Source organism: Tachyglossus aculeatus, chromosome 17 (genome assembly GCF_015852505.1).
Source record: "Tachyglossus aculeatus isolate mTacAcu1 chromosome 17, mTacAcu1.pri, whole genome shotgun sequence".
Lineage (NCBI taxonomy): Eukaryota > Metazoa > Chordata > Mammalia > Monotremata > Tachyglossidae > Tachyglossus > Tachyglossus aculeatus.
The window spans coordinates 8,192,299-8,218,896 of NC_052082.1; the positions used below are offsets into that span (position 1 = coordinate 8,192,299).

At 52.8% G+C, this 26,598-nt stretch overlaps 1 protein-coding gene across 1 annotated transcript; it reads right to left on the reverse strand.

Annotated features, from left to right (window-relative positions):
• Nucleotides 1–3,786: 3,786 nt before the first annotated feature.
• GRSF1 (G-rich RNA sequence binding factor 1) lies at nucleotides 3,787–22,429 on the reverse strand. Its single transcript, XM_038759719.1, has 10 exons — nucleotides 22,181–22,429; nucleotides 18,267–18,420; nucleotides 16,215–16,370; nucleotides 11,592–11,735; nucleotides 10,976–11,111; nucleotides 10,015–10,193; nucleotides 8,863–8,984; nucleotides 7,107–7,242; nucleotides 6,271–6,361; nucleotides 3,787–3,997 (listed from the first exon to the last, which is right to left on the reverse strand). Exons 2-9 carry the CDS (start codon nucleotides 18,283–18,285, stop codon nucleotides 6,312–6,314), a joined length of 942 nt encoding a protein of 313 aa, XP_038615647.1. The 5' UTR covers nucleotides 18,286–18,420; nucleotides 22,181–22,429; the 3' UTR covers nucleotides 3,787–3,997; nucleotides 6,271–6,311.
• Nucleotides 22,430–26,598: the final 4,169 nt, after the last annotated feature.

Here is a 26,598-nt window from a genome sequence, read left to right on the forward strand (position 1 = left end):
GAGAAGGACGACTCGGCCCCATCGGGCAGGCCTCTGTTGGATCCACTCGCCCCCTCCTCTGCGAGCCAGGGCCTCGGGGCTCAACCCCGGGGACGTGGCGTCCCGGAGCGGGCGGTGGGGGAGATGAGAGAGGGAATGCAGCCCCCCACCATGCCTGGGGAGGGGCTTCTCCTGGGCGGCACCCGAGTGCTCGGCCGTGGGAGACGAGTTGACGAAGCGGAGAGACGCTGGGTGACAGGCGGCCCCCTCAACTCGCCTCCCACCTCCCCACGCCCAGTGACCGGCACATCGAAGTTCGGCAATGGACCCCCATCCCGATTCCGAGCCAAGGCGGACACGTGTGTCGTCTGCAGTGGAAACGGGGGCGTTCCGCTGTCTCTCGGAGCCGGTGAAATTCACTGGGCTTTGAATCGGTGCCCCAGCTCTGGGATGGGGAGGCTGGTCGTTGCTAAGCTGAGCCAGGAGATTCCTCCCAAAGGGCGGTCCCCAGCTGCCGGGACTTTGGGTGGGGGGGACAAGCTGGGGGGATTCTGCCTTGGTTTGGGGGGTCTCACTTGTATGCTACTTAATGGTGATGATAGAAATGAAATCCCCCACCCCGCTCTAGAGGCGGGGGAGGGGGATGACCTTGGAACGGACAGAAGCGTTAGAAAAGATTCATTTTTCTTTGTTCTCTACTGTAGTAGGATTTTTGACTATTTGCCCAAGTGGGGTCTGAGGGAAGCAGCCCGCCCTCCACTCCCCGCTCAGCAAAACAACTGGCGGCCGAAGCGGCCTGTTGGAGGGCTGACCCCTCGGCTCCCCTGGGCCGCGGTGGACGTGGCAGGGCCGGGAGAAGGCAGGCAGGAGGCCGGTGGCCCTTTGGCCCGTTCCCCCTGCGGATTCCACAAACTCCTCTTGTCCCAGCTCCCTAGGAGCCAAAGGGTTGGTGAGAGCCATTGAGTCCACAGTCTGAATCAGATTTGTGGGAATGCAGAGCCAGTTGCAAAGAAGGTCACTCCATGTACCCCATCAGTCACCGACACTGTCTAAAAAAACTGGATTTACAAGAACCGTGAGCCAACGTAATAGAACTCAGAGCACTTTCACCCCTACGCTTTCTGCGCCCTCCCAGCCCCCCCGAGTTAGAAACGGCAGGAAGGGAGCCAGCACCACGGCTCCTAGTGGGGCTTAACGGGTCAGGTGTCAGGATGGGAACTACTGTGACTCGCCCAACCCGTGTCTCGGGTCCTTCCCACGGTCGGCACCGGAGCCCAAATAAAACGGTTGGCCTTCTGCATCTCGGGCTTGGGAGCCTGGATGGAGAAATTTCTAGAGGTCAGCTGTTCTGGCTCCATCTTTGCCCACTGACAGGCTCTTGGGAAAACTCTCCTCAAAACAAGGACCGGTGTGTCCAGCAGCTAACCTTTACTGGCGAGGATCCAAGGTGAATGCAGTTGGCTATCACGTCTTGGAGCCAGTGCAGTAGTGGAGAGGGGAAGGACTCTCAAGGCCCCTCATTTGTCCATGAGGGCTTGCCGGGGCGAAGGCGTTTTCTCCGTCACAGCTTTACCTTTGAATAAACAGGAACTCTGATGTTGATCCCGGGGCTCCAGCGTTTTGTTTTCTATCTGTGATCTCACACTCCCAGCAAAGATGGCAGAAACACTCCCTCACCAGGCTCCTTTTCCACCGTCGCTATTTCGGGCCCCAAGAAGCGCACGTCAGCCCCCACCCCTTCCCCACCGACCTCCACCGTGTTTAGGCTGCGTTGGGAAAACATGTTGTTTTGTTGTCTGACTGCCCCTTCTAGGCTGTGAGCCCATTGTTGGGTAGGGACCGTCTCTATACGTTGCCCATTTGTACTTCCCAAGCGCTTAGTGCAGTGCTCTGCACACAGCAAGCGCTCAATATGACTGAATGAATGGAAGTGCACAACAGTGGCAAGCATCATCATCATCATCAATCGTATTTATTGAGCGCTTACTATGTGCAGAGCACTGTACAAAGTGCTTGGGAAGTACAAATTGGCAACATATAGAGACAGTCCCTACCCAACAGTCTAAAAGGGGGAGACAGAGAACAAAACTAAACATACTAACAAAATAAAATAAATAGAATAGATATGTACAAATAAAATAGAGTAATAAATATGTACAAACATATATACATATATACAGGTGCTGTGGGGAAGGGAAGGAGGTAAGATGGGGGGGATGGAGAGGGGGAAGCAGAGGGGAAGAGCCAACAGGAGCCAAGTGAAAGGGCCACTGCAAGTCATCTATTGCCCCAGGGAATTGAGATCCACCCCCAAGACTGCATACATGAGCACCCTTTGGTGCATGTTGAGGCCCAACTGGGAACATGACCCACCTTAGAAATGGTCTGCTGGAGACACTGTCCCTTCCCTCCCCCACATTTCTTTCCCCTGGGCCTAAGGACAAAGAGGGAGAAGGGAGAAACTGAGTCGGTCACACCTGCCATAGGCCTGAGGGATGGGCGGGAGTTATCGCTTACCAAGCTAGCCCTGGGGACTCTCAGGATTACTGAGAGCCTACTGAAAGCAAAGCACTGTGTAAACGGCTGGAAAGGCTGCTCTCCATCAGCTTTAATAATAATATTAGTAATAATAATAATGATGTGGTATTTCTTAAGTACTTGTGTGCCAGGTGGGATGGATACAATAGTAATAATAATCATGGCATTTGTTAAGCGCTTACTATGTGCCGATCACTGTTCTAAGCGCTGGGGTAGATACAAGGTAATCAGGTTGTCCCACGCGGGGCTCACAGAGGTCATGGGTTTAAATCCTGGCTCCGCCACTTGCCAGCTGTGTGACTTTGGGCAAGTCACTTCTCTGTGCCTCAGTTACCTCAACTGGAAAATGGGGATTAAATGTGAGCCCCCGGTGGGACCACCTGATCACTTTGTAACCTCCCCAGCGCTTAGAACAGTGCTTGGCACGTAGTAAGCGCTTAATAAATGCCGTCATTATTATTATTATCATCCCCATTTTACAGATGAGCTGAGGCCTAGAGACGTTAAGTGACTCGCCCAAAGTCACACAGCTGACAATTGTTGGAGTCGGGATCTGAACCCATGACCGCTGACTCCAAAGCCCGGGCTCTTTCCACTGTGCCACGCTGCTCCTCTGCTTTACTCCCCACAAGGCCTCCGTACCCAGCCGGCTGAGGGTCAGGAGGCCTGCTCTAGCATCATGAGACACCGGATCTTGAGACTAGAGAAAAATTCCTCACAAGGTTAAAAAGAGAGATCCACGCCCACCCGGTGGACAGAATCCCCTATCTTGCCCTTATGGACCACGGGATCCCCTCCACCTGCCATTTTAGATCCCTCAACTTAATTCTGGGGGAGCCCAGGGTGTGATTCAAATACACAAGCCACAATGCTCTTTGGGTCTCTCTCTCTCTGTGCCCAGAGGCCCGTTTCCCCTCACCCGGCTCTCCGCGGTCGACCACACCGGGAAGAAACAACCCACGGCCGCCCAAGCTCAGAAGACCTGTCGCCTTTTGTGGTCCGGGGCCGGGCTCGGCACTGGGCTCCATTTGGACTCGGGTCTCCAGACGAGCAGCTGGGCCCCTCAGACAGGCCCAAGCCACTTGGTGCTGAGTTACCGGCGAGAACAGGGCAGTCGGGAACACGGAAAGGCAGAGCCGTCATTAAAACAGGACCATCGGGACAGAGTTCTGCCCCCTTCCCCACCCTACGTCCCCATCTCGAGCCGTGTGTTTCTCAAAAGACACCGATCAGATTTTAAATTGGATCCGGGACAGCAGAAGCCCAAAATTGACATTTGTGGTTTATTTCCATCCCAAACTCGATCTCGTGAATGCAGCCAGCTTCGGGATTTCTCATCTAGGAAACTTTAAAAGCAAACAAATAAAACCCAACCCTCAAAAGCCCCAAGCCCAAACCCTGCCCATCGCCGCCAGTTAACAGGAACGCCGGACTCCCTTCTCCAGGAAAGATGTGTAAATGAAATGCTTCTTGCTTCATCCTGAAAAATCAAACCGATGAAATTTACCACTCAAGACTGCGAGCTCATTATGGGCAGGGGATCTGTCTACCACCTCTGTTGTACTTCCTAGCTTAGTTCTCCACACCAGAAGCGCCTAATAAATACCACTGTTCGATTCATCGATTTCCCTGGGCCGTTATCGGTCCGAAGGAAGAAATCCAGGCGGCAAATTTAAGGCCCCTGGAACCGAGACCAAACCGTGGAGGAAAAACCCGCAGCCCCACAGGCAAAGAACACGTCGACATCTCAACGGGCCCAAGTTGGAGATCGGGGGCTCCTCAGCCCACCCCAATCCGAGAGCTCCTCGACAACGTTAAGGACATTATCCCAGCCCCTCGGAAGAACAAAGAGCGCTCCAGACTCATCGCAGACGATGAAGGAATCCTGAAGGGATGGCCACGCTTCTTAACATCCTCCTCAACCCGCCTCCCGCCCCTCAAAGTGAAGCTCTTTTGACGCTTAGAGACCCCTCCAACCCTGTCTCCCCCTTTTAGACTGTGAGCCCACTGTTGGGTAGGGACTGTCTCTATATGTTGCCAACTTGTACTTCCCAAGCGCTTAGTACAGTGCTCTGCACACGGTAAGCGCTCAATAAATACGATTGATTGATTGATTGATTGGTGCTCGTCCCAACCGCTGAGGATGCTGTTGCCCCACTCAGAGCTGTGAAAAGCGGCACGGCGACATACGCCTTGGGGATCTCCTAGCATGGAGGGTGGCGTCTCCCGCTCGCAAGCCCTTCCTCAACCCAGGCAACAGTGTGGTTGAGCCACCCCGATGCTCCTGCCGTCCAGGCTGAGCCCGAACCGCAAAATACATAGCTCACACTGGCAATCTGCTCTCTCGGTGCCGGCCTCAGGCCCCGAGGAGCTCCTCTAGGCTGAAGTTTGCTTCCCAGGAGAGGAATATACACGGGGCGTGGGGCTGTGGTCCTCCCTGCTTCCTCCCCACTGCCTAAGTACCAAGGCCAAAGCTACTGGACCAGTGGTACCTGGGGGCGGCGTAGCCTAGTGGATAGAGCGTGGGCCTATGACTCAGAAAGACTTGGGTTCTAATCCCGGCTCTGCCACTCTTCTGCTGTGTGACCTCGGGCAAGTCACTTCGCTTCTCTGAGGTTATTAATAATAATGATGACGGCATTTATTAAGCGCTTAGTACGTGCAAAGCACTGTTCTAAGCGCTGGGGAGGTTACAAGGTGATCAGGTTGTCCCATGGGGGGCTCACAGTCTTCATCCCCATTTTCCAGATGAGGGAACTGAAGCCCAGAGAAGTAAAGTGCCTTGCCCGAAGTCACACAGCTGACAAGGGGCGGAGCCAGGATTTGAACCCATGACCTCTGACTCCAAAGCCCGGGCTCTTTCCACTGAGCCACGCTGTGGCGATTAAGATTGAGATTTATTTATTAAGATTAAGATTAACAATGGGATTAAGAGCCCATTGTTGGGTAGGGACCATCTCTACATGTTGCCAACCTGTACTTCCCAAGCGCTTAATACAGTGCTCTGCACACAGCAAGCGCTCAATAAATACGATTGAATGAATGAATGAATGAACCCCATTTGCTTGTATGCCCCCCAGTGCTTAGAACAGTACCCAGCCCAGAGTAAGGGCTTAACAAATACCACAATTAACCGGCTAATTAAATCAATCCCTCTCTTTATTGGCGGACACTGTCCGAGCCCTGACGGAGAACCGGCTTCAGATGGCAACTCCTCCCTCTAGTCCCGTGGCCGGGGTCCCCAGCCAGGCAAGAACGTGCCTGTTTACCCCGAACGTGCCTGTTTACCCCAGAAGGTCTAACGGGCCAAGCGTCCAGCTGGCCTCGGGGAGCGTTTTTCTAGAGATGCCATCTTGCAATCCCACCGTGGCTTTTCTGGGAAGAGTTAGGGGGGAGCCTGCCATTTTCCCCCGACGCAGAAGCCGCCACCCCAGTGAGGAGCTGTGGATGATAATAATAATAATAATAATAATGGTATTTGTTAAGCGCTCACTATCTGCAAAGCACCGTTCTAAGCGCTGGATCACAGGGAGAGTCTGACCAACGAGGGAGCGGCAGATAGGGTGCAGCGGGCAATGTCTTTTCAATCCCGGGGACTGCGGTCACTTCTAGGTCTACTTCCCTCCACGGCGTGGCTCTCCACCTGCCAAATTCCCACTGGGGAATTCCCACTCTTTCCTCGGGCCAGTGGCACCAAAGCCCGGCTCCCGTTCTGTACTCCCGGGCACTGCACTATCTCTTCCTTTCGGTTACCTCCGTGTCACCACGTGGATGGGCCGGTGTCCGCGAACGCTTCATTTTCCTTTTGGACACGAATTCAGGAACAGTTCGATATACCTATGCTCTGGAAAGGGAACAAACGAGGGTCACTTGGAGACGTGCTGGCGGAAAAACCGGCCGCATGGTCCTTAAAGATATAGACCGTGCGTCCCGTCGTATCTGGCCCCAGAGAACGTCCTCAAGCCAGGACTGAAACGCTGAAATTGCCAAGCTGCGTCCAGCCCGCTAAACCGGGATTCCCGAGTCACGGCTCTGCATGCACGTGCCCTCCTTCTTTTTTTTAAAATGCTATTTGTTAAGTGCCGACTCTGTGCCAGGGACTGTACTAAGTACCTGTACAATCTAATTAGGTTGGACACAGTCCCTGCCCCACATGGGGCTCACGGTCTTAATCCCCATGTTACAGATGAGGTCACCGAGGCCCAGAGAAGTGAGGTGACTTGCCCAAAGTCACACAGCAGACAAGGGGTGGAGCCAGGAGCAGAACCCAGGTCTTCCTAACTCCCAGGCCTATGGTCTAGCCACTGGCCGTGCTGCTTCTCCTCTTCCACCCTGAGACCGGGGCCTGCTTCTCATCCATCACACCCCAGACTCCCCACTACGAAACCGACCCCATCAGCTGGGGCTTCTAGACTGTGAGCCCACTGTTGGGTAGGGACCGTCTCTAGATGTTGCCAACTTGGACTTCCCAAGCGCTTAGTACAGTGCTCTGCACACAGCAAGCGCTCGATAAATACGATTGATTGATTGATTGATTGGGGCGAAAGGGGCAGAGGGGAAGGGAGGGGAGGAGGGCAGGCTCCACTCACGGATGTGGGACCGGTCCTTGGCCATGGCGGTGACAGCGTCCTCGTGGCTCTCGAAGTGCACGTCGGCCTCCCCGGTGGACTTCCCGCTGGAGCTGTATTCCATCGTGATCCTCACGGGTTTCAGGGGCGAGAAAAACTAAACCCGGAACACACAGACGGTCGGTTGGAGGCCCGGTGGGCTCTCCCGCTCCCGAAGCCCACGTTCGAGGCAGACGGAAGGAAATGGAAGGAGCTCAAATGGGAACGCCGCCTGTGCTTTCCAAGTCCCTCGGCCGACAAGTTCTTTCCAGGTGGCCTTGGGGCCATACGGGACGAGGTTTTGCTCCGACTAGATGTTCTCTTTACCGGGAAAGGAACCGCACACACACCCGGCTCACTTCCTGTCCTCTCGGCTCCTCCTGAAATCCGAGACACGCCTCTGCAGAGGGTGGCTACCGACCAGTCCCTCTGGTGCCAACAGACTTGTCCCTTCAGACTTAAAAAGCCATCTGGGTTCCATCCCCGCCTTTCCCGTACGATAAGCGCCGGCTCCAAATTGGCCGCAGAGAAAGGGAAGAGATCCGTCCCAGGTCGACACCCGACTGGCACGCCCAGCTCTTCTTCACCCCAACCACTCTCTCGGTAGGGTCCGTGGGTCTCGAAGTTAGATATGTTAATATGTTTTGTTTTGCCGTCTGTCTCCCCCTTCCAGACTGTGAGCCCGCTGTTGGGTAGGGACCGTTTCTAGATGTTGCCAACTTGTACTTCCCAAGCGCTTAGTGCAGTGCTCTGCACACAGTAAGCGCTCAATCAATCAATCAATCAATCGTATTTATTGAGCGCTTACTGTGTGCAGAGCACTGGACTAAGCGCTTGGGAAGTACAAGTTGGCAACATATAGAGACGGTCCCTACCCAACAGTGGGCTCACAGTCTAAAAGGGGGAGACAGAGAACAAAAATACGATCGATTGATTGCCAACTTGTACTTCCCAAGAGCTTAGTACAGTGCTCTGCACACAGTAAGCACTCAATGAATACTACTGATTGATTGATATTTATTTTACTTGTACATATCTATTCTATTTATTTTATTCTGTTAATATGTTCTGTTTTGTTGTCAGTCTCCCCCTTCTAGACTGTGAGCCCGCTGTTGGGTAGGGACCGTCTCTGTGTGTTGCCAACTTGTACTTCCCAAGCGCTTAGTACAGTGCTCTGCACACTGTAAGTGCTCAATAAATATGATTGATTGCCAACTTGTACTTCCCAAGCGCTTAGTACAGTGCTCTGCACACAGTAAGTGCTCAATAAATACGATTGATTGATTGATTTAAAACGGTATTTTTTAACTGCTTACTACAAGCCAGGCACTGTACTAAGCACTACTGTATAGACAAGCTAATCAGATTGGATACAGTCTATATCTCTCTTGGGGCTCACAGTCTTACTGAGGCAGAGAGGAGTGAAGTGACTTGCCCAAGGTCACCCAGCAGACAAGCGGCAGAGCCAGAATTTGAATCCCGGGCTCTATCCACCAGGCCAAGCCCGCTTTCACAGAACCCCTTCTTCTCTGGCACCCCAACAGCCGTCAGGTGTCAACAGAGCATTCCCTAATTGTGCCTCTGTGCGCTGTGCGAGTCGCTCCTCTCCCCACGCCCTCCACCCACTAATGGCGTCCCGGCAGAATCCCCGAGTGACCCGGCACTGCGCCTGGCACTCTTTGCACCCCACGGAGCGCCCATCCCGCCCGACACCCATCGGGCGCTTACTGCCACGCACATTTACGATGTCTTGAGCGTTGGCTTGAAAAGGCAGGCCTCTCATATGGACGAAGTGGAACGAGGGCGGGGCCCCAAACTCCACGGGCTCCGGGAGTTTCTCCGACATCTCCTTAGGCAGTTCTGAGAGACGGGAGACGGAAGCGCAGTCAGCATTCCCAACGTCTCCTGGACTTTCCCCCGAAATGGAATCCGGTTCCGATCTGGGATAACCCCTGCCTAACGCCTCAGATGCTGCTTGGAGGAAGCAGGGAGAGGGGGGCCTAACTCAACACCCAGCTCCGGAGGTCTCTGATGGAAACCCTCCGCTCCACCTCTTCCCTCATCTTCAACCCAAGCCTTGCCCTTCGCTCGAACGAACAGCTTACAGACTGTTCTCCCCTACTAGACTGGAAGCTCATTGAGGGCAGGGACCGTGCCTCCCAACTGCAGAGTTTTCCCAAGCGCTCATTACCTGGGTCTGCCCTGAGGGGGTTAGGGGAGGAGGGGGGACTCATCAATCTCCAACGAGCCATAGGACAGAGACTTGTCCTGCCAGAGCCCCTGCCTCTAGAACAAACGGGGAGTCACACTCGATCTATCAACCTCCAACTGAGTGAGGCCTTCCGGCAGGGAGGTTGGGAAGGACAGGAAAGATCAGGGAGATCGGGGCACAAAGGAGGAGAAGACTCCACTTGCCCAGAAGGGTCAATAATAATGATAACAGCTGATAAATTATTATAAGTGTAGCATTTGTTCAGCCCCTACTACATGCCAAGCATCATTCTAAATTTTGGGGTAGCTGTGAGATCATCAGTTCCGATACTGTCCCACAGTTCCACCATGGGCTTAGAGTTTAAGAGGAGAGAGACAACGGATATTGAAACCCCATTTTACAGGTGAGGAAACAGGATCAGAGAGAAGTGAATTGTCTAAGCTCTCACAGTAGGCTAGTATCAGACGTACAAGCAAGCCTCATTCCCTAACCAAAACTCGCACTCCCTCTCTCTTCACCTCCACCTCCCCCAGCACCACCGGAAAGCAGAGTATCATCATCAATCGTATTTACTGAGCGCTTACTGTGTGCAGAGCACTGTACTAAGCGCTTGGGAAGTACAAGTTTGCAACATAAGTATACTTGCAACATAAGTATGCCTGGAACAAGAGAACTCACCCATCTCCTTCTCAATTTCGCACGTCGCGATGGGCCGCAGAGCCTCATTCACCTCAGGCTCTTCAAAGCCCGACCCCAGCTTGGCCCCGTACCTTGGAGAGGCAGCTGCTTTCCTCTCCTTGTGAGATCCCATGTGAGTTCGGACCTCACTCCTTCTACTGGGAAAAATCTCGATATACCTGAATTTCCAGGACAAATCACAGGAAAAGGTCGGGGGGGGGGGGGGATGGTGGGGCGGCGGGGGGAACATAATCAGCGACTCCCAAGACACCAGAAATGGGGTCTGCCTTTCGGACACCAAAACCCTACTTGCGTTTTTCAGTTCAACTACGTGGGGCCGGTAGAAGGGTGGCTAGAAAAGGCTGGGGTGAGAACAATCATCATCAATCGTATTTATTGAGCACTTGTGTGCAGAGCACTGTACTAAGCGCTTGGGAAGTACAAATTGGCAACATACAGAGACAGTCCCTACCCAACAGTGGGCTCACAGTCTGAAAGGGGAGGCAAGACCAAACATACTAACAAAATAAAATAATTTGAATAGATATGTACAAGTAAAATAAATAAATAAATGTAATAAATATGTACAAACATATATACATATACACAGGTGCTGTGGGGAAGGAAGGGGCTCAGAACAACGATTCAATTCCGCTGGGGCAGACGCAAGAATAGCAGATAAGACACAGTCACTGACCCACTCTGAGAGGGAGAGCAGAGATCAGTGCTTCAAACGTGGTAAGTGCTCAGTGGATTTTGATTGATTCCTCACCCAGGGGAAAGGGGTTGAAGGCCAAGCAGCGGGCTCCGTTTTTCCCAGTACTCCCATTCTAGATAATCCCCAGGGGGAATATGTCACGGAATCCCAGGGGCCAAAGGGGAAGAGGGAAACAGAAGTGTCCGCTAGGACTCTTCAGAGGGAGGACCTCCTATCCCCTTCCCCTCCCCTTCAAGTGCTCACCGACTGCCAATTTCTTCCTTATGTTTCAACAACGCTTGATCGGCCATTTCTGGTTCCTCAAACTGCACGTAGGCCTCCCCCGTTTTCCTCCTTCCTCGGTGGTCCATGACAAACGTGATGTCGGTGATATTCAGACCTGAGACACACAGAGGGCCCCGGGGTCAAGCCTGAAGAGACACCACCCGATCCCTCCATCGTCCAGCTGTTGCCAACTTGTACTTCCCAAGCGCTTAGTACAGTGCTCTGCACACAGTAAGCGCTCAATAAATACGATTGATGATGTCTCTCGCACGGGCCCATCCTGGCTGATTTTTGGCTAGCGGCCCCGTTTCCCCCCGAGCCAAAAACCCTCCTCTGTGGGCTAGGTTAGGCTAGGTTTCTGCTCCTGCCCATGCAGAATGCGATGGAAAGTGGCCGGAGACTTGTCCGAGTTTCCGTAATTCCACAATTTGAGCCGCCCCGGCCTGGTGGCCGCTCCAAGAAGGGTGTGGGGTTTGCAGGGGGCGTGGGGTGGGATGGGGTTCCCCAGAGGAAAGCGACACTCCTGAGGATGGCTCAGCACAGACGGGGAATGGGGCTAGGAAGGGAAGCTTCTTTCTGAGGGAAACGCGCTCACCTGCAAAGAAGTCGACGACGTCTTTCTCACTGCAGCTGTACGGGAGGCCTCTGAGGCGGACCACTCCGTCGTTGACCACAGGGGACGACTTGGCCTGCAGGCTCTTCATTAAAGCGTTCACATCTTCATTGTTTATTTCATACACTGCGAGCAAGACACGTCACGGATCCAGATGGGGGACAGGGCAAGGTGATGGGCTTTGGACAAATCCGTCCTGGGCCTGATCCATCTGGGGTGCTCCCTGAGGAGCACCGTGGGCTAGTGGTAAGAGCCTGCGTCTGGAGATGATGGTGATGATGATGATGGCATTTGTTAAGCGCTTACTATGTGCAAAGCACTGTTCTAAGCGCTGGGGGATACACGTGGGGCTCACAGTCTTAATTCCCATTTTACAGTTGAGAGAACTGAGGCTCAGAGAAGTGACTTGCCCAAGGTCACACAGCAGACATGTGGCAGAGCCGGGATTCGAACCCATGACCTCTGACTCCAAAGCCCGGGCTCTTTCCACTGAGCCACGCTGCTTCCCCAATGTTGGTTGTCATCCCGGCACCGCCACGTGTAGGGTAAGTCACTTCAATTCTCGGTGCCTCCGTTTCCTCATTTTAAACCCCAGAGTTTAAAATAGTGTTTGACACATAGTAAGCACTAAAATGTCATGATGTCTCCCGGGCCTGGAATGCCCTCCCTCTGCCCATCCGCCAAGCTAGCTCTCTTCCTCCCTTCAAGGCCCTGCTGAGAGCTCACCTCCTCCAGGAGGCCTTCCCAGACTGAGCCCCTTCCTTCCTCTCCCCCTCGTCCCCCTCTCCATCCCCCCCATCTTACCTCCTTCCCTTCCCCACAGCACCTGTATATATGTATATATGTTTGTATATATTTTTTACTCTATTTATTTATTTATTTTATTTGTACATATCTATTCTATTTATTTTATTTTGTTAGTATGTTTGGTTTTGTTCTCCGTCTCCCCCTTTTAGACTGTGAGCCCACTGTTGGGTAGGGACTGTCTCTATATGTTGCCAATTTGTACTTCCCAAGCGCTTAGTACAGTGCTCTGCACATAGTAAGCGCTCAATAAATATGATTGATGATGATGATTATTATTAGTAACATCTTTGGAGAAACGCTCTCAACTCCAAAAGCCTTCAGCTACCTGAGGCTTGAAATCAATCAATCAATCAATCAATCAATGGTATTTATTCAGTGCGGTGTGCTGAGCACTGTACTAAGTGCTGGAGAGAGTAGGATATATCAGGGTTGCACTGCACAGTTCCATGTGCTTTCCCCTCCTTCCTCTCCCCCTCCTCCCCTTCTCTACCCCCCCGCCTTACCTCCTTCCCTTCCCCACAGCACCTGTATATATGTATATATGTTTGTACGGATTTATTACTCCATTTATTTATTTATTTTACTTGTACATATCTATTCTATTTATTTTATTTTGTTAATATATTTTGTGTTGTTCTCTGTCTCCCCCTTCTAGACTGTGAGCCCACTGTTGGATAGGGACTGTCTCTATATGTTGCCAATTTGTACTACCCAAGCGCTTAGTACAGTGCTCTGCACATAGTAAGCGCTCAATAAATACGATTGATGATGATGATATGTTGACAACTTGTATTTCCCAAGTGCTTAGTACAGTGCTCTGCACACAGTAAGCGCTCAATAAATACGATTGATTGATTGATTTACACTTTCCTTTTAGTGATTTACTGCCTGCAGCTGGCTGATCACTGGCCTTGGGCGGGGAGATTTTGGCCCGTGACAATAATGATGATGATAATCAATAAAACGAGTAATTGTGGTATTTGTTAAGCGCTTTTTTAAAAATGGCATTTGTTCAGTGCTTACTGTGTGCCAGGCACTGCACTAAGTACTGGGTTAGATACAAGCTCATCAGATTGGACACAGTCCCTGTCCCACCTGGGGCTCACAAGCTTAATCCCCATTTTACAGATGAGGGAACTGCGGCACCGAGAAGGTAAGTGGCTCGTCCAAGGCGACACAGCAGATATGTGGCGGAACGGGTATGAGAACCCAGGTCCTTCTGACTCTCAGGCTCTAGCCACTAGACCAAGTGCTTACTATGTGCCAGGCACTGTACTAATGAGAAGCGGCGTGGCTCAGTGGAAAGAGCCCGGGCTTTGGAGTCAGAGGTCATGGGTTCAAATCTCGGCTCCGCCAACTGTCAGCTGTGTGACTCTGGGCAAATCCACTTCTCTGGGCCTCCGTGACCTCATCTGTAAAATGGGGATTAAGACTGTGAGCCCCCCGTGGGACAACCCGATCACCTTGTAACCTCCCCAGAGCTTAGAAAATGCTTGGCACATAGTAAGCACTTGATAAATGCCATCATTATTATTATTATTACTAAGTATTGGGGCGGATACGAGAAAAGCAGGTTGGACACAGTCCCTGTCCCACATGGGGCTCACCACCTAGGATTTAACCTCCATTTTAGAGATGAGGTAACTGAGGCACAGAGAGGTTAAGTGACTCGCCCTAGGTCACTCAGGAGACGAGTGGCAGAGCTGGGATTAGAACCCAGGTCCTCCTCTGGCCCTCAGTTTCCACACCTTAAAATGGGCATTAAATACCCGTTCGTCCTCTCCCTCAAACCGAGAGCCCCATGTGGGACAGGGACTGGCTCCGACCTGATTACCGCATACTGAAGCATGCGGTACTGAAGGAGAAGCAGTGTGGCTCAGTGGAAAGAGCCCGGGCTTTGGAGTCAGAGGTCATGGGTTCAAATCCCGGCTCCGCCAGTTGTCAGCTGTGTGACTTTGGGCAGTCACTTCACTTCTCCGGGCCTCAGTTCCCTCATCTGTAAAATGGGGATAAAGCCTGTGAGCCCCCCGTGGGACAACCTGATCACCTTGTATCCCCCCCAGCACTTAGAACAGTGCTTTGCACATAGTAAGTGCTTAATAAATGCCATTATTATTATTATTACTGAACGCGGGGCTTAACACAGTGCTCGGCAAATTGAAATCCCTTAAATCCCACAATTACCACTAAATGTCTCTTTTCCCGTCCCTGTTCCTATGTATCTAAACCCCTCTGAGCCCCTGGACCTGTGCCCGGTCCCCTGGGTTGGGGATGTGGGCACACGGGTGGGAAAAGGGGGGAAACCCACCCTGAAGGGATTCGGGACTTGGCCCGGAGCCCACTACTCCTCCCACCCATCCCTTGAGGTGAGGCTGGAGTCGGAGCCAGAAGACAGGGAAGTGGGGGGCCCGTGGCCACCAAATTGAGGGAGCCGACTGCCCAGATCATCATCATCATCAATCGTATTTATTGAGCGCTTACTGTGTGCAGAGCACTGTACTAAATGCTTGGGAAGTACAAGTTGGCAACATATAGAGACGGTCCCTACCCAACAGTGGGATCGCCAGATGCGATCCCACGAGGGTAATAATAATAATAATAATGATGGTATTTGTTAAGCGCTTACTATGTGCAAAGCACTGTTCTAAGCGCTGTGGGGGATACAAGGTGATCTGGTTGTGGCTAATTATATTAGGGATTCTGGGTTGGTTATGAATGTTCAGCATAATAATAATAATGGCATTTATAATAATAATAATAATAATGATGATGGCATTTGTTAGATGGCCTTTTAGACTGTGAGCCCACTGTTGGGTAGAGACTGTCTCTGTGTGTTGCCAACTTGTACTTCCCAAGCGCTTAGTACAGTGCTCTGCACACGGTAAGTGCTCGATAAATACGATTGATTTGTTATGCGCTTAGTATGTGCAAAGCACTGTTCTAAGCGCTGGGGCATTTACAAGGTGATCAGGTTGTCCCACGGGGGGCTCACAGTCTTCATCCCCGTTTTACAGAGGAGGTCACTGAAGCACTGAGAAGTTAGGCTCTAATCTCCTCACTGTCCCTCGCTCTCGCCTGTCCCGCCATCGACCCCCGGCCCACGTCATCCCCCGGGCCTGAAATGCCCTCCCTCTGCCCATCCGCCAAGCTAGCTCTCTTCCTCCCTTCAAGGCCCTGCTGAGAGCTCACCTCCTCCAGGAGGCCTTCCCACACTGAGCCCCTTCTTTCCTCTCCCCGTCGTCCCCCTCTCCATCCCCCCGTCTTACCTCCTTCCCTTCCCCACAGCACCTGTATATATGTATATATGGTTGTACATATTTATTACTCTATTTATTTATTTATTTATTTATTTATTTTGCTTGTACATTTCTATCCTACTTATTTTATTTTGTTGGTATGTTTGGTTCTGTTCTCTGTCTCCCCCTTTTAGACTGTGAGCCCACTGTTGGGTAGGGACTGTCTCTATGTGATGCCAATTTGTACTTCCCAAGCGCTTAGTACAGTGCTCTGCACATAGTAAGCGCTCAATAAATACGATTGATTGATTGATTGATTGATTAGACGAGTTGCCCAAAGTCACACAGCCGGGATTAGAACCCATGACCTCTGACTCCAAAGCCCGGGCAGGCTCCCCCGCAAAGCCTCCCGTCCACAGGGGTCCGACGCTACCGAGGCACCTAGCGAGAACGGGCACCGTCCTTTCCTTCTTTCCTTTCCCTCCCCGGCGGCCAGGAATTCCGTCGGAGGGACCTCGCAAAGGCGGCCGGCGGCGAGCGGCCGGACTTCCACTCAACACACCTTCCACGTAGCGCTGACCCATGTACTGCCGGTGTTTCTCCAGGGCTCGCCGCACGTCCTCTTCCGACTCCATCTCCACCAGCGCGTCCCCCCTGCGTTTCCCGTCTTGGTTTATGAGGAAGTGTATTCCGTTCTCCCCGTTGCGAATGTTGCAGTCTGAAGCGGCGGAACCACAGCCGTGAGCCCGGCGGTGTTGGGGGGGGGGACAAAGAAACGAACTCCGATCAAATCGCCCAGTGAAAAGACGCGGGGCCCTAATGCGATTTTAGCGGCCGGCTGAGCATGAGGAGACCCCCTTCCAAAACAACGGTCAGCACCCAGGCGATGGGTGCCAATTTGTACTTCCCAAGCGCTTAGTACAGTGCTCTGCACATGGTAAGCGCTCAATAAATACAATTGATGATGATGGCAGTCTCCACCGGGTAGCCAACACCGCCCGGCCTGGGGGTTCTGTAAAAAGACGGAAAGATAGGAGAGTGGCGGAGCCCTATGCCGGCCTAGAAGGGAAAGATCTCCTGCGATCCCGCTCGTCGGAAAAACAGGGGTCAGACATCGGTCGACGTTCTGGAAGTCACTTCCCTGGGCCTCAGTTCCCTCATCGGGAAAATGGGGATGAAGACCGGGAGCCCCACGGGGGACAACCTTGATTACCTTGCATTCCCCCCCCAGCGCTTAGAGAAGTGCTTGGCACACAGTAAGCACTTAATGAATACCAACATTATTATTATTATTATAGGGGTATGTCCTTATTCCTAATAACAACTATAATAATAGTGACGTAATTATAATAATGGTAACGATAAGGGTATGTCCAAGGATATAGGGACATCTTCTAGACTGTGAGCCCGCTGTTGGGTAGGGACCGTCTCTATATGTTGCCAACTTGTACTTCCCAAGCGCTTAGTCCGGTGCTCTGCACACAGTAAGCGCTCAATAAATACGACTGAATGAATGAATGGTTCGCATCGGTTCTGAAGCCACCCCTCGATCATTTAGCCCACTGTTGGGTAGGGACTGTCTCTATATGTTGCCAACTTGTACTTCCCAAGCGCTTAGTACAGTGCTCTGCACACAGTAAGCGCTCAATAAATATGATTGATTGATTGATTAAAATGGCGCTCAGCCCTTACTAAAGGCGTCGACAGCCTTAAAAAGTCAAATCCAACGGGCCTTTCGAACGATGCCCCACATTTTTAGAACGGCGTGAACCAGAGGGCAGAGCCCATGAGTTTGAGTGGTTTGGCATCACGGCTACCCGAGTAACCAATACTAGACAGGAAAACCTTTTCTTTTCTTCTTTTTTTTTTAATAAAAAAGAACCATCTTCTGAAGCTTTTTCGGCCAGAAAAATGTCTTGGGAGAGGAATGGGAAATCCAAGACTCAAAGCTGGGGCATATCATGAAGGAAACTTTATTACGTTAATGAGATCTTCTGGAAAAAGGCTCAGCGGTGCTCTTCTAAGGTGACCTTGCCCTGTTATCTAGAAATAATTGCTGAACTCTGCCACTTGGCCCGGGTTCCCACGCAGAGTCCTTGAAAAGAAACAAATCGCCCTCAGGAGACCTGATGGGGAAGGTGCTGGCTGTAGGGAAGAGCCGTGTTTTCGGCTCGGGATGACGGTTAAACTTGTACTCTGTGCCAAACACCGTATTAAACGCCGGGTAGATCCAAGTTAATGACGCGGGACATAAGGTCCCATACGGGGTTCGCAGTCTAAATAGAACAGAACAGGAGCTGAATCCCCATTTTACTGATGAGGTAACTGAGGCCCCTTCTAGACTGTGAGCCCACTGTTGGGTAGGGACTGTCTATATGTCGCCAACTTGTACTTCCCAAGCGCTTAGTACAGTGCTCTAATTGATTGACTGAGGCCCAGAAGGGCCTTGCCCAAAGGCGGGCAGCGGAAAAGCGGCAGAACTGAGATTAGAACCCAGATCCTCTGACTGCCGGGCCTGTGCTCTTTCCACTAGGGACTCTGCTTCCGAGATGCCCTCCGTTTCTGACCCTCGCCGGGCTCAGCCGCCGTAAACGGTCCCGGAACGAACACCTACCGGAGAAAAAGCCGAGCATGTCTTCCGCCGTGCAGGACCACGGAAGCCCTTGGGCCCGGATGAGAAACACGTCATCCGCCTCCTCTTCCGCTCTGGACGAGGCAAGCTCGTACTCTGGGAGCCGGGGAAGCTCCAGGTAGGAACCGTCTGTATCCTTTAAAAAGAGAAGAAGAGGAGGTCCAAAGTCGGGCGTGCGTTTCTGGGGAGTTATTCGGGGTCAAGGGGAGAGAAGAGGGAGTCCATGAATCGTATTTATTGAGCGCTTACTACGTGCAGAGAACTGAACGGTGGGCTTGGGAAAGTATAATACAACAGAATTAGCAGACATATTTCCTGCCCCAAACGAGCTCACGGTCCAGGGAACCCGGTTTACATAAATTCCATTTTCTTTCCTTGAGAGCTGGCATTTGAACTCGTGACCTCTGACTCCAAAGCCCTGGCTCTTTCCACTGAGCCACGCTGCTTCTCTGTTGGTAATAACAAAATAATAATGAAGGCATTTCTTTTAAGCGCTTACTATGTGCCAAGCACTGTTCTAAGCGCTGGGGAGGTTACAAGGTGATCAGGTTGTCCCACGGGGGGGCTCACAGTCTTAATCCCCATTTTCCAGATGAGGTAACCGAGGCCCAGAGATGTGAAGTGACTTGCCCAAAGTCACCCAGCTGACAAGTGGCGCAGCCAGGATTTGAACCCGTGACCTCTGATTCCAAAGCCCGGGCTCTTTCCACCGAGCCACGCTGCTTCTCTGTTGGTAATAAAATAATAATAATGATGGCATTTGTTAAGCGCTTACTATGTGCCAAGCGCTGGGGAGGTTACAAGGTGATCAGGTTGTCCCACGGGGGGGCTCACAGTCTTAATCCCCATTTTACAGATGAGGGAACTGAGGCACCGAGAAGTGAAGTGACTTGCCCAAAGTCACCCAGCTGACAATTGGCGGAGCCAGGATTTGAACCCGTGACCTCTGACTCCAAAGCCCGGGCTCCTTCCACTGAGCCACGCTGCTTCTCTGTTGGTAGAAGCCAAAGGGTTTGGAGACTGACCTCTCTCCATTCCTTCATACAATCTTACTGACTGAGCGCTTCCTGTGTGCAGAGCACTGTGCTAAGCGCTTGGGAGAGGACAACTGGGCAACAGATAGAGGCGGCCCCTGCCCAACAAGGGGCTTCCCGGGGCCGGAGGGGCCCGTCCGGCCGCCCGGGGCCTTCGGGGCGCTCAGTCCAGTGCTCGGGCCCCGGGAGGCGCTCAGCAAGTAGGGCTGAGGGCGGGAATCCTCATTTTCCAGGGAAGGGACAGAGGGAGGGGGAAGCGCCGGGGCCCGGCTGAGCGGGCTGGGGGGTGAGCAGCAGCGTGGCTCTGTGGAAAGAGCCCGGGATGGGAGGGTAAGAGGTCATGGGTTCTAATCCCGGCTCCGCCACTTGCCTGCTGGGTGACTTTGGGGGAGTCACTGCACTTCTCTGGGCCTCAGTTACCTCGTCTGTAAAATGGGGATGACGACCGCGAGCCCCACCCGGGACACCCCGATGGCCTTGGATCTGCCCCAGAGCTTAGAACAGTGCTCGGTACATGGTTGGTGCTTAACAAAGACCATCATTATTATTATTATATTCGGGAGTCAGAGGTGGTGGGTTCTAATCCCAGCTCCCCCACACGTCTGCTGGGTGATTGCCTTCATAAAACTTCTGTTTTTACTACCGTCTTCTGAGTGTCATAGAAGAATCACATTTTCCCCAGTTGATTCATTCATTCGATTGTATTTATTGAGCGCTTACTGCAGGCAGAGCACTGGACTGGGCGCTTGGGAAGTACAAGTCGACAACATATTACTCTATTTAGTTATTTTACTTGTACATATTCTATTTATTTTGTTAATATGTTTGGTTTTGTTCTCTGTCTCCCCCTTCTAATAGTAATAATAATGATGATGACATTTGTGAAGCGCTTACTATGTGCAAAGCACTGTTCTAAGCGCTGGGATTTATTACTCTAGTTATTTTACTTGTACATATCTATTCTATTTTATTTTGTTAGTATGTTTGGTTTTGTTCTCTGTCTCCCCCTTTTAGACTGTGAACTCACTGTTGGGTAGGGACTGTCTCTATATGTTGCCAATTTGTACTTCCCAAGCGCTTAGTACAGTGCTCTGCACACAGTAAGCGCTCAATAAATACGATTGATGATGATGATGATGATGATGGGTGACCTTGGGCGAGTCACTTTTCTGGGCCTCAGTTCCCTCATCCGTAAAACAGGGATGGTGACCGTGAGCCCCCCATGGGACAACCCCATCACCTTGGCTCTCCCCCAGCGCTTAGAACAGTGCTCGGCACCTAATACGGGCTGAACAGAGACCGTCATTATTAGAATTATATTCGGGAGTCGGAGGTGGTGGGTTCTAATCCCGGCTCCCCCACACGTCTGCTGGGTGGCCCTGGGCGAGTCACTTTTCTGGGCCTCAGTTCTCTCACCTGGAAAACGGGGCTGGAGACCGTGAGCCCCACGTGGGACCCCCTGACCGCCTTGGATGGACGTCCCCCAGCGCTTAGAACAGTGCTCGGCACCTAGTAAGGGCTGAACTAAGGCCGTCATTATTATTATTATTATATTCGGGAGTCGGAGGTGGTGGGTTCCAATCCCGGTTCCCCCACATATCTGTTCTGTGACCTTAGGCGAGTCACTTTTCTGGGCCTCAGTTCTCTCATCTGGAAAACGAGGATGGAGACCGTGGGGCCCCCTGACCGACTTGAATCCCCTCCCCTGGTGCTTAGCACAGTGCTTGGCACCTAGGAAGGGCTGAACAAAGACCATCATCATTATTATTATTATTATTATTATTGTATTCGGGAGTCGGAGGTGGTGGGTTCCAATCCCAGTTCCCCCACATATCTGTTCTGTGACCTTGGGCGAGTCACTTTTCTGGGCCTCAGTTCTCTTGTCTGGAAAACGAGGATGGAGACCGTGGGGCCCACGTGGGACCTCCTGACCGCCTTGGATCCCCTCCCCCGGCGTTTAGCACTGCGCTCGGCACCTAGGAAGGGCTGAACAAAAACCATTATTATCATTATTATTATTATATTAGGGAGTTGGAGGTGATGGGTTCTAATCCCGGCTCCCCCCCATGTCTGCTGGGTGACCTTGGGCGAGTCACTTTTCTGGGCCTCAGTTCTCTCGTTTGGAAAACGAGGATGGAGACCGTGGGGCCTCCTGACCGCCTTGGATCCCCTCCCCCGGCGTTTAGCACAGCGCTCGGCACCTAGGAAGGGCTGAACAAAAACCATTATTATCATTATTATTATTATTATATTCGGGAGTCGGAGGTGGTGGGTTCTAATCCCGGCTCCCCCCCATGTCTGCTGGGTGACCTTGGGCGAGTCACTTTTCTAGGCCTCAGTTCTCTCGTCTGGAAAACGGGGATGGAGACGGTGGGGCCCACGTGGGCCCCCCTGGTCGCCTTGGATGCATGTCCCCCAGTGCTTAGCACAGCGGTCGGGACCTAGTAAGGGCTGAACAAAGACCGTCATTATTATTATTATTATTATATTCGGGAGTCACAGGTGCTGGGTTCCAATCCCGGCTCCCCCCCCCCCCCCCATGTCTGCTGGGCGACCTTGGGCGAGTCACTCTTCTGGGCCTCAGTTCTCTTGTCTGGAAAACGAGGATGGAGACCGTGGGGCCACGTGGGACCCCCTGATCGCCTTGGATCGATCAATCAATCAATCAACCGTATTTATTGAGCGCTTACTGTGTGCAGAGCACTGGACTAAGCGCTCGGGAAGTACAAGTTGGCAACATATAGAGACGGTCCCTACCCAGCAGTGGGTGGATCCCCCCCCACCACCACCACCCCCAGCAGCGCTTAGCACAGCGCTCGGCACCTGGGAAGGGCTGATGGTGGGGAGGAGGAGGAGGATTACCTGGCTGTATCTGCGGGCCGGGGGAGGCAGCGGGGTCCGGCGGGGGGCGGCGCCCAGGAGGAAGAGGAGGAGCGGGCGGCGGTGTGGGTGTCGGAGGCCCGGCAGGCAGGAGGAGGCCGAGGAGGCCACGGGCAGGGCCGGGGGCAGTAGGAGTCGTCCGGGGGGCGTCAGTAGTCCGGGGCTCAGTCGTCCGGGGGTCAACCTGGGGCCGGCCCGGAGCAGGGCCCCGACCGCCCAGCGCCGCAAGGCCATCCCAACACGCACCTCCTCCTCCTCCGCCTCCTCCGCCTCCTCCTCTTCCCGCCCTTCCCTCCTCCGAGGGCGGGGATTGGCCCCCCTGGGCTCCGCCCCCCGGGCGTGGCCCAATCGGATGGACGGCGGGGATGGTTTCCCCCTTGGCCCCGCCCCCGGGGCGTGGCCCGCCCGGATGGAGGGCGGGGATTGGCTACGCCTGGATACGCCCCCGGGGCGTGGCCCAATCGGGTCACATCCAAGCCGTCACCGAAACCTGCCGGTCTCAGCTCCGCAACGTTGCCAAGATCCGCCCTTTCCTCTCCATCCACACCGCTCCCCTGCTCGTTCAAGCTCTCATCCTATCCCGTCTGGACTACTGCATCAGCCTTCTCTCTGATCTCCCATCCTCGTGTCTCTCTCCACTTCAATCCATACTTCACGCTGCTGCCCGGATTGTCTTTGTCCAGAAACGCTTGGGCATGTTACTCCCCTCCTCAGAAATCTCCAGTGGCTACCAATCAATCTGCGCATCAGGCAGAAACTCCTCACCCTGGGCTTCAAGGCTCTCCATCACCTCGCCCCCTCCTACCTCACCTCCCTTCTCTCCTTCTCCAGCCCAGCCCGCACCCTCCGCTCCTCTGCTGCTAAACTCTTCACCGTACCCCGTTCTCGCCTGTCCCGCCATCGACCCCCGGCCCACGTCATCCCCCGGGCCTGGAATGCCCTCCCTCTGCCCACCTGCCGAGCTAGCTCTCTTCCTCCCTTCAAGGCCCTACTGAGAGCTCACCTCCTCCAGGAGGCCTTCCCAGACTGAGCCCCTTCCTTCCTCTCCCCCTCGTCCCCCTCTCCATCCCCCATCTTACCTCCTTCCCTTCCCCACAGCACCTGTATATATGTATATATGTTTGTACATATTTGTTACAATTTTTATTTATTTATCTTACTTGTACATAGCTATTCTATTTATTTTATTTTGTTAGTATGTTTGGTTTTGTTCTCTGTCTCCCCCTTTTAGACTGTGAGCCCACTGTTGGGTAGGGACCGTCTCTATATGTTGCCAACTTGTACTTCCCAAGCGCTTAGTACAGTGCTCTGCACACAGTAAGCGCTCAATAAATACGATTGATGATGATGATGGAGGGCGGGGATTCATCCCCCTTGGCTCCGCCCCCGGGGCGTGGCCCAATCGGATGGAGGTTGGGATTTATCCCCTTTGGCCACGCCCTCCGGGCGTGGCCTAATCGTATGGAGAGCGGGGATTGGCTCCCCTTAGCTCCGCCCCCGGGGTGTGGCCCAATCGGATGGAAGGTGGGGATCGATCCCCCTTGGCTCCGCCCACGGGGCGTGACCTGGTCGTCTGGAGGGCGGGGATTGGCTCCACATGACTCCGCCCCCGGGGCGTGACCCAATCGGATGGATGGCGGGGATTGGCTCCCCTTGGCTCCGCCCCAGGGCGTGGACCAATCGGCTGGATGGCGGGGATTGGCTCCCCTTGACTCCGCCTCCGAGGCGTGGCCCAATCGGATGGAGGGCGGGGATTGGCTCCCCTGGACTCCGCCCCCGAGGCGTGGCCCAATCGTCTGGAGGGCGGAGATTGCCTCGCCTTCGCTCCGCCCCCAAGGCGTGGACCAATCGGCTGGAGGGCGGGGATTGGTTCCTCCTTAGCTCCGCTCCCGGGGCGTGGCCTAATCGTCTCGAGGGCGGGGATTGGCTCCCTTGCTCCGCCCTCAGGGTGTGGCCCAATAGGACGGACGACGGGGATTGGCTCCCCTTGGCTCCGCCCCCATAAGGGCCTGGCCTAGTCGGCTGGGGCGGGGATTGGCTCCCCATTCATTCATTCATTCATTCATTCATTCATGCATTCATGCATTCATGCATTCATTCAATCGTATTTATTGAGCACTTACTCTGTACAGGGCACTGGACTAAGCGCTTGGGAAGTCCAAGTTGGCAGCATATGGCAACATCTAGAGACGGTCCCTACCCAACAGCGGGCTCACAGTCTAGAAGGGGGAGACAGACAACAAAACATGGCATATTAACAAAATAAAATAATTAGAATAAATATGTGAATACGTACACGTCCCCAGGGCGTGGCCCAATCGGCTTCCCAGGTGCTTAGTACAGCGCCCTGCACACAGTAAGCGCTCAATAAATACAATCGAATGAATGAATGAATCTGCTGCTGAATTGTATTTTCCAAGCACTTAGTCCAGTGCTCTGCACACAGTAAGCGCTCAATAAATACGATTGACTGACTGAATGAATGAGTCCCAAAAGAGGTTGAGCAATGTGCCCATGGTCACCCGGCAAGCCAGTGGCAGAGCTGGCTTCCTGACGTCCCAACCCTGCCTCCCCTTGTTTCCTTTTCCTTATGTTACTGTTTGGACTGTGTCAGTCATTCCCGGTGGATCCCCCGCGACCTCCTTCTAATCCCCGCCACCTTTATTTTTCCACTGGCTAATTCCATCTTCTCTTCACTGATCTCCTTCCACTCCTCTCCTTCCTCTCCTTCCTTCTCTCCTCTAGAGAAGCAGCGTGGCTCGGTGGAAAGAGCACAGGCTTGGAGTCGGTGGTCACGGGTTCAAACGCCGGTTCCGCCAATTTACAGCTGTGTGACTCTGGGCAAGTCACTTCACTTCTCTGGGCCTCAGTTCCCTCATCTGTAAAATGAGGACTAAGACTGTGAGCCCCCCGTGGGACAGCCTGATCACCTTGTAACCTCCCCAGCACTTAGAACAGTGCTTTTAGACTGTGAGCCCACTGTTGGGTAGGGACTGTCTCTATATGTTGCCAATTTGTACTTCCCAAGCGCTTAGTACAGTGCTCTGCACATAGTAAGCGCTCAATAAATACGATTGATGATGCTTTGCACATAGTAAGCACTTAATAAATGCCATTATTATTATTATTATTATTATTATTATTATTATTAACGGCACCCTCATTTCACCTCCTACAGCAAGGGACGGGAGAAATCCATCGCCCAGCCGCCCTGAAAAAGAAAACGGAGCCAAGCTGTCGACTCCCTGCTCAGCCGTAGGCCATCCTCCCCCTCCGAAGAGCACTGAAATCGGATGCCACGTCCCTCGTGATGCCCTGGCAGGCGGCTCCCAGCAGCAGAAGTCAAGGATTCGCTCCCGGAACAGATTGTGTCCGCAGATAACGTCTCCACTCCCGCCGGCCGGACTGCCGGACTTCCCCGTTCGCAGGCAGAGGCAGAACAGACAGAGCTGAGAAATATCCCCCGCAGATGGTGACCAGTCCCCATGCATAGGTTAGACTGATTGGTCCCAAGGCTTCCTCATATTTCCCCCACCCTTTCACTGAGGAAGGGCTCAGGACCTCAGGATTCCCCCCCACCCCGGCCCCGGCCCACATGGGGCCCACATGGGGCCCACCGTCTTAATCCCCATTTTACAGATGAGGTAATTTAAGCATGGAGAAGTTAAGTGACTTGCCCACCGGTCACACAGCAGACAAGTGGTAGAGCGGGGATTAGAACCCACTTCACACCGCTGCCCGGATCATCTTTCTCCAAAAACGCTCTGGACATATTACTCCTCTCCTCAAAAATCTCCAGTGACTACCAGTCAACCTACACATCAGGCAGAAACTCTTCACACTGGGCTTCAAGGCTGTCCATCACCTTGCCCCCGCCCTACCTCCTTCCCCTCCCCACAGCACCTGCATATATGTTTGTACAGATTTATTACTCTATTTATTTTACTTGTACATATTGACTATTCTATTTATTTTATTTTGTTAATATGTTTTGATTTGTTGTCCGTCTCCCCCTTCTAGACTGTGAGCCCGCTATTGGGTAGGGACCGTCTCTAGATGCTGCCGCCTTGTACTTCCCAAGCGCATAGTCCAGTGCTCTGCACACAGTAAGCGCTCAATAAATATGATTGAAAGAATGAATGAATGAATGGCCCCCTCTGCCCTTCCCCCTTCCCCTCACCACAGCCCTTGTATATATTTGTACATATTTATTACTCTATTGTATTAATGATGTTGTACGTAGCTATAATTCTATTTATTCTGTTGGTATTGCCACCTGTCTACTTGTTTTGTTTTGTGTTTCTGCACACAGTAAGCGCTCAATAAATATGATTGAATGAAAGAATGAATGAATTCACACACACACATATCCTCCCCCCAACCCTCCTACCCAAACACAC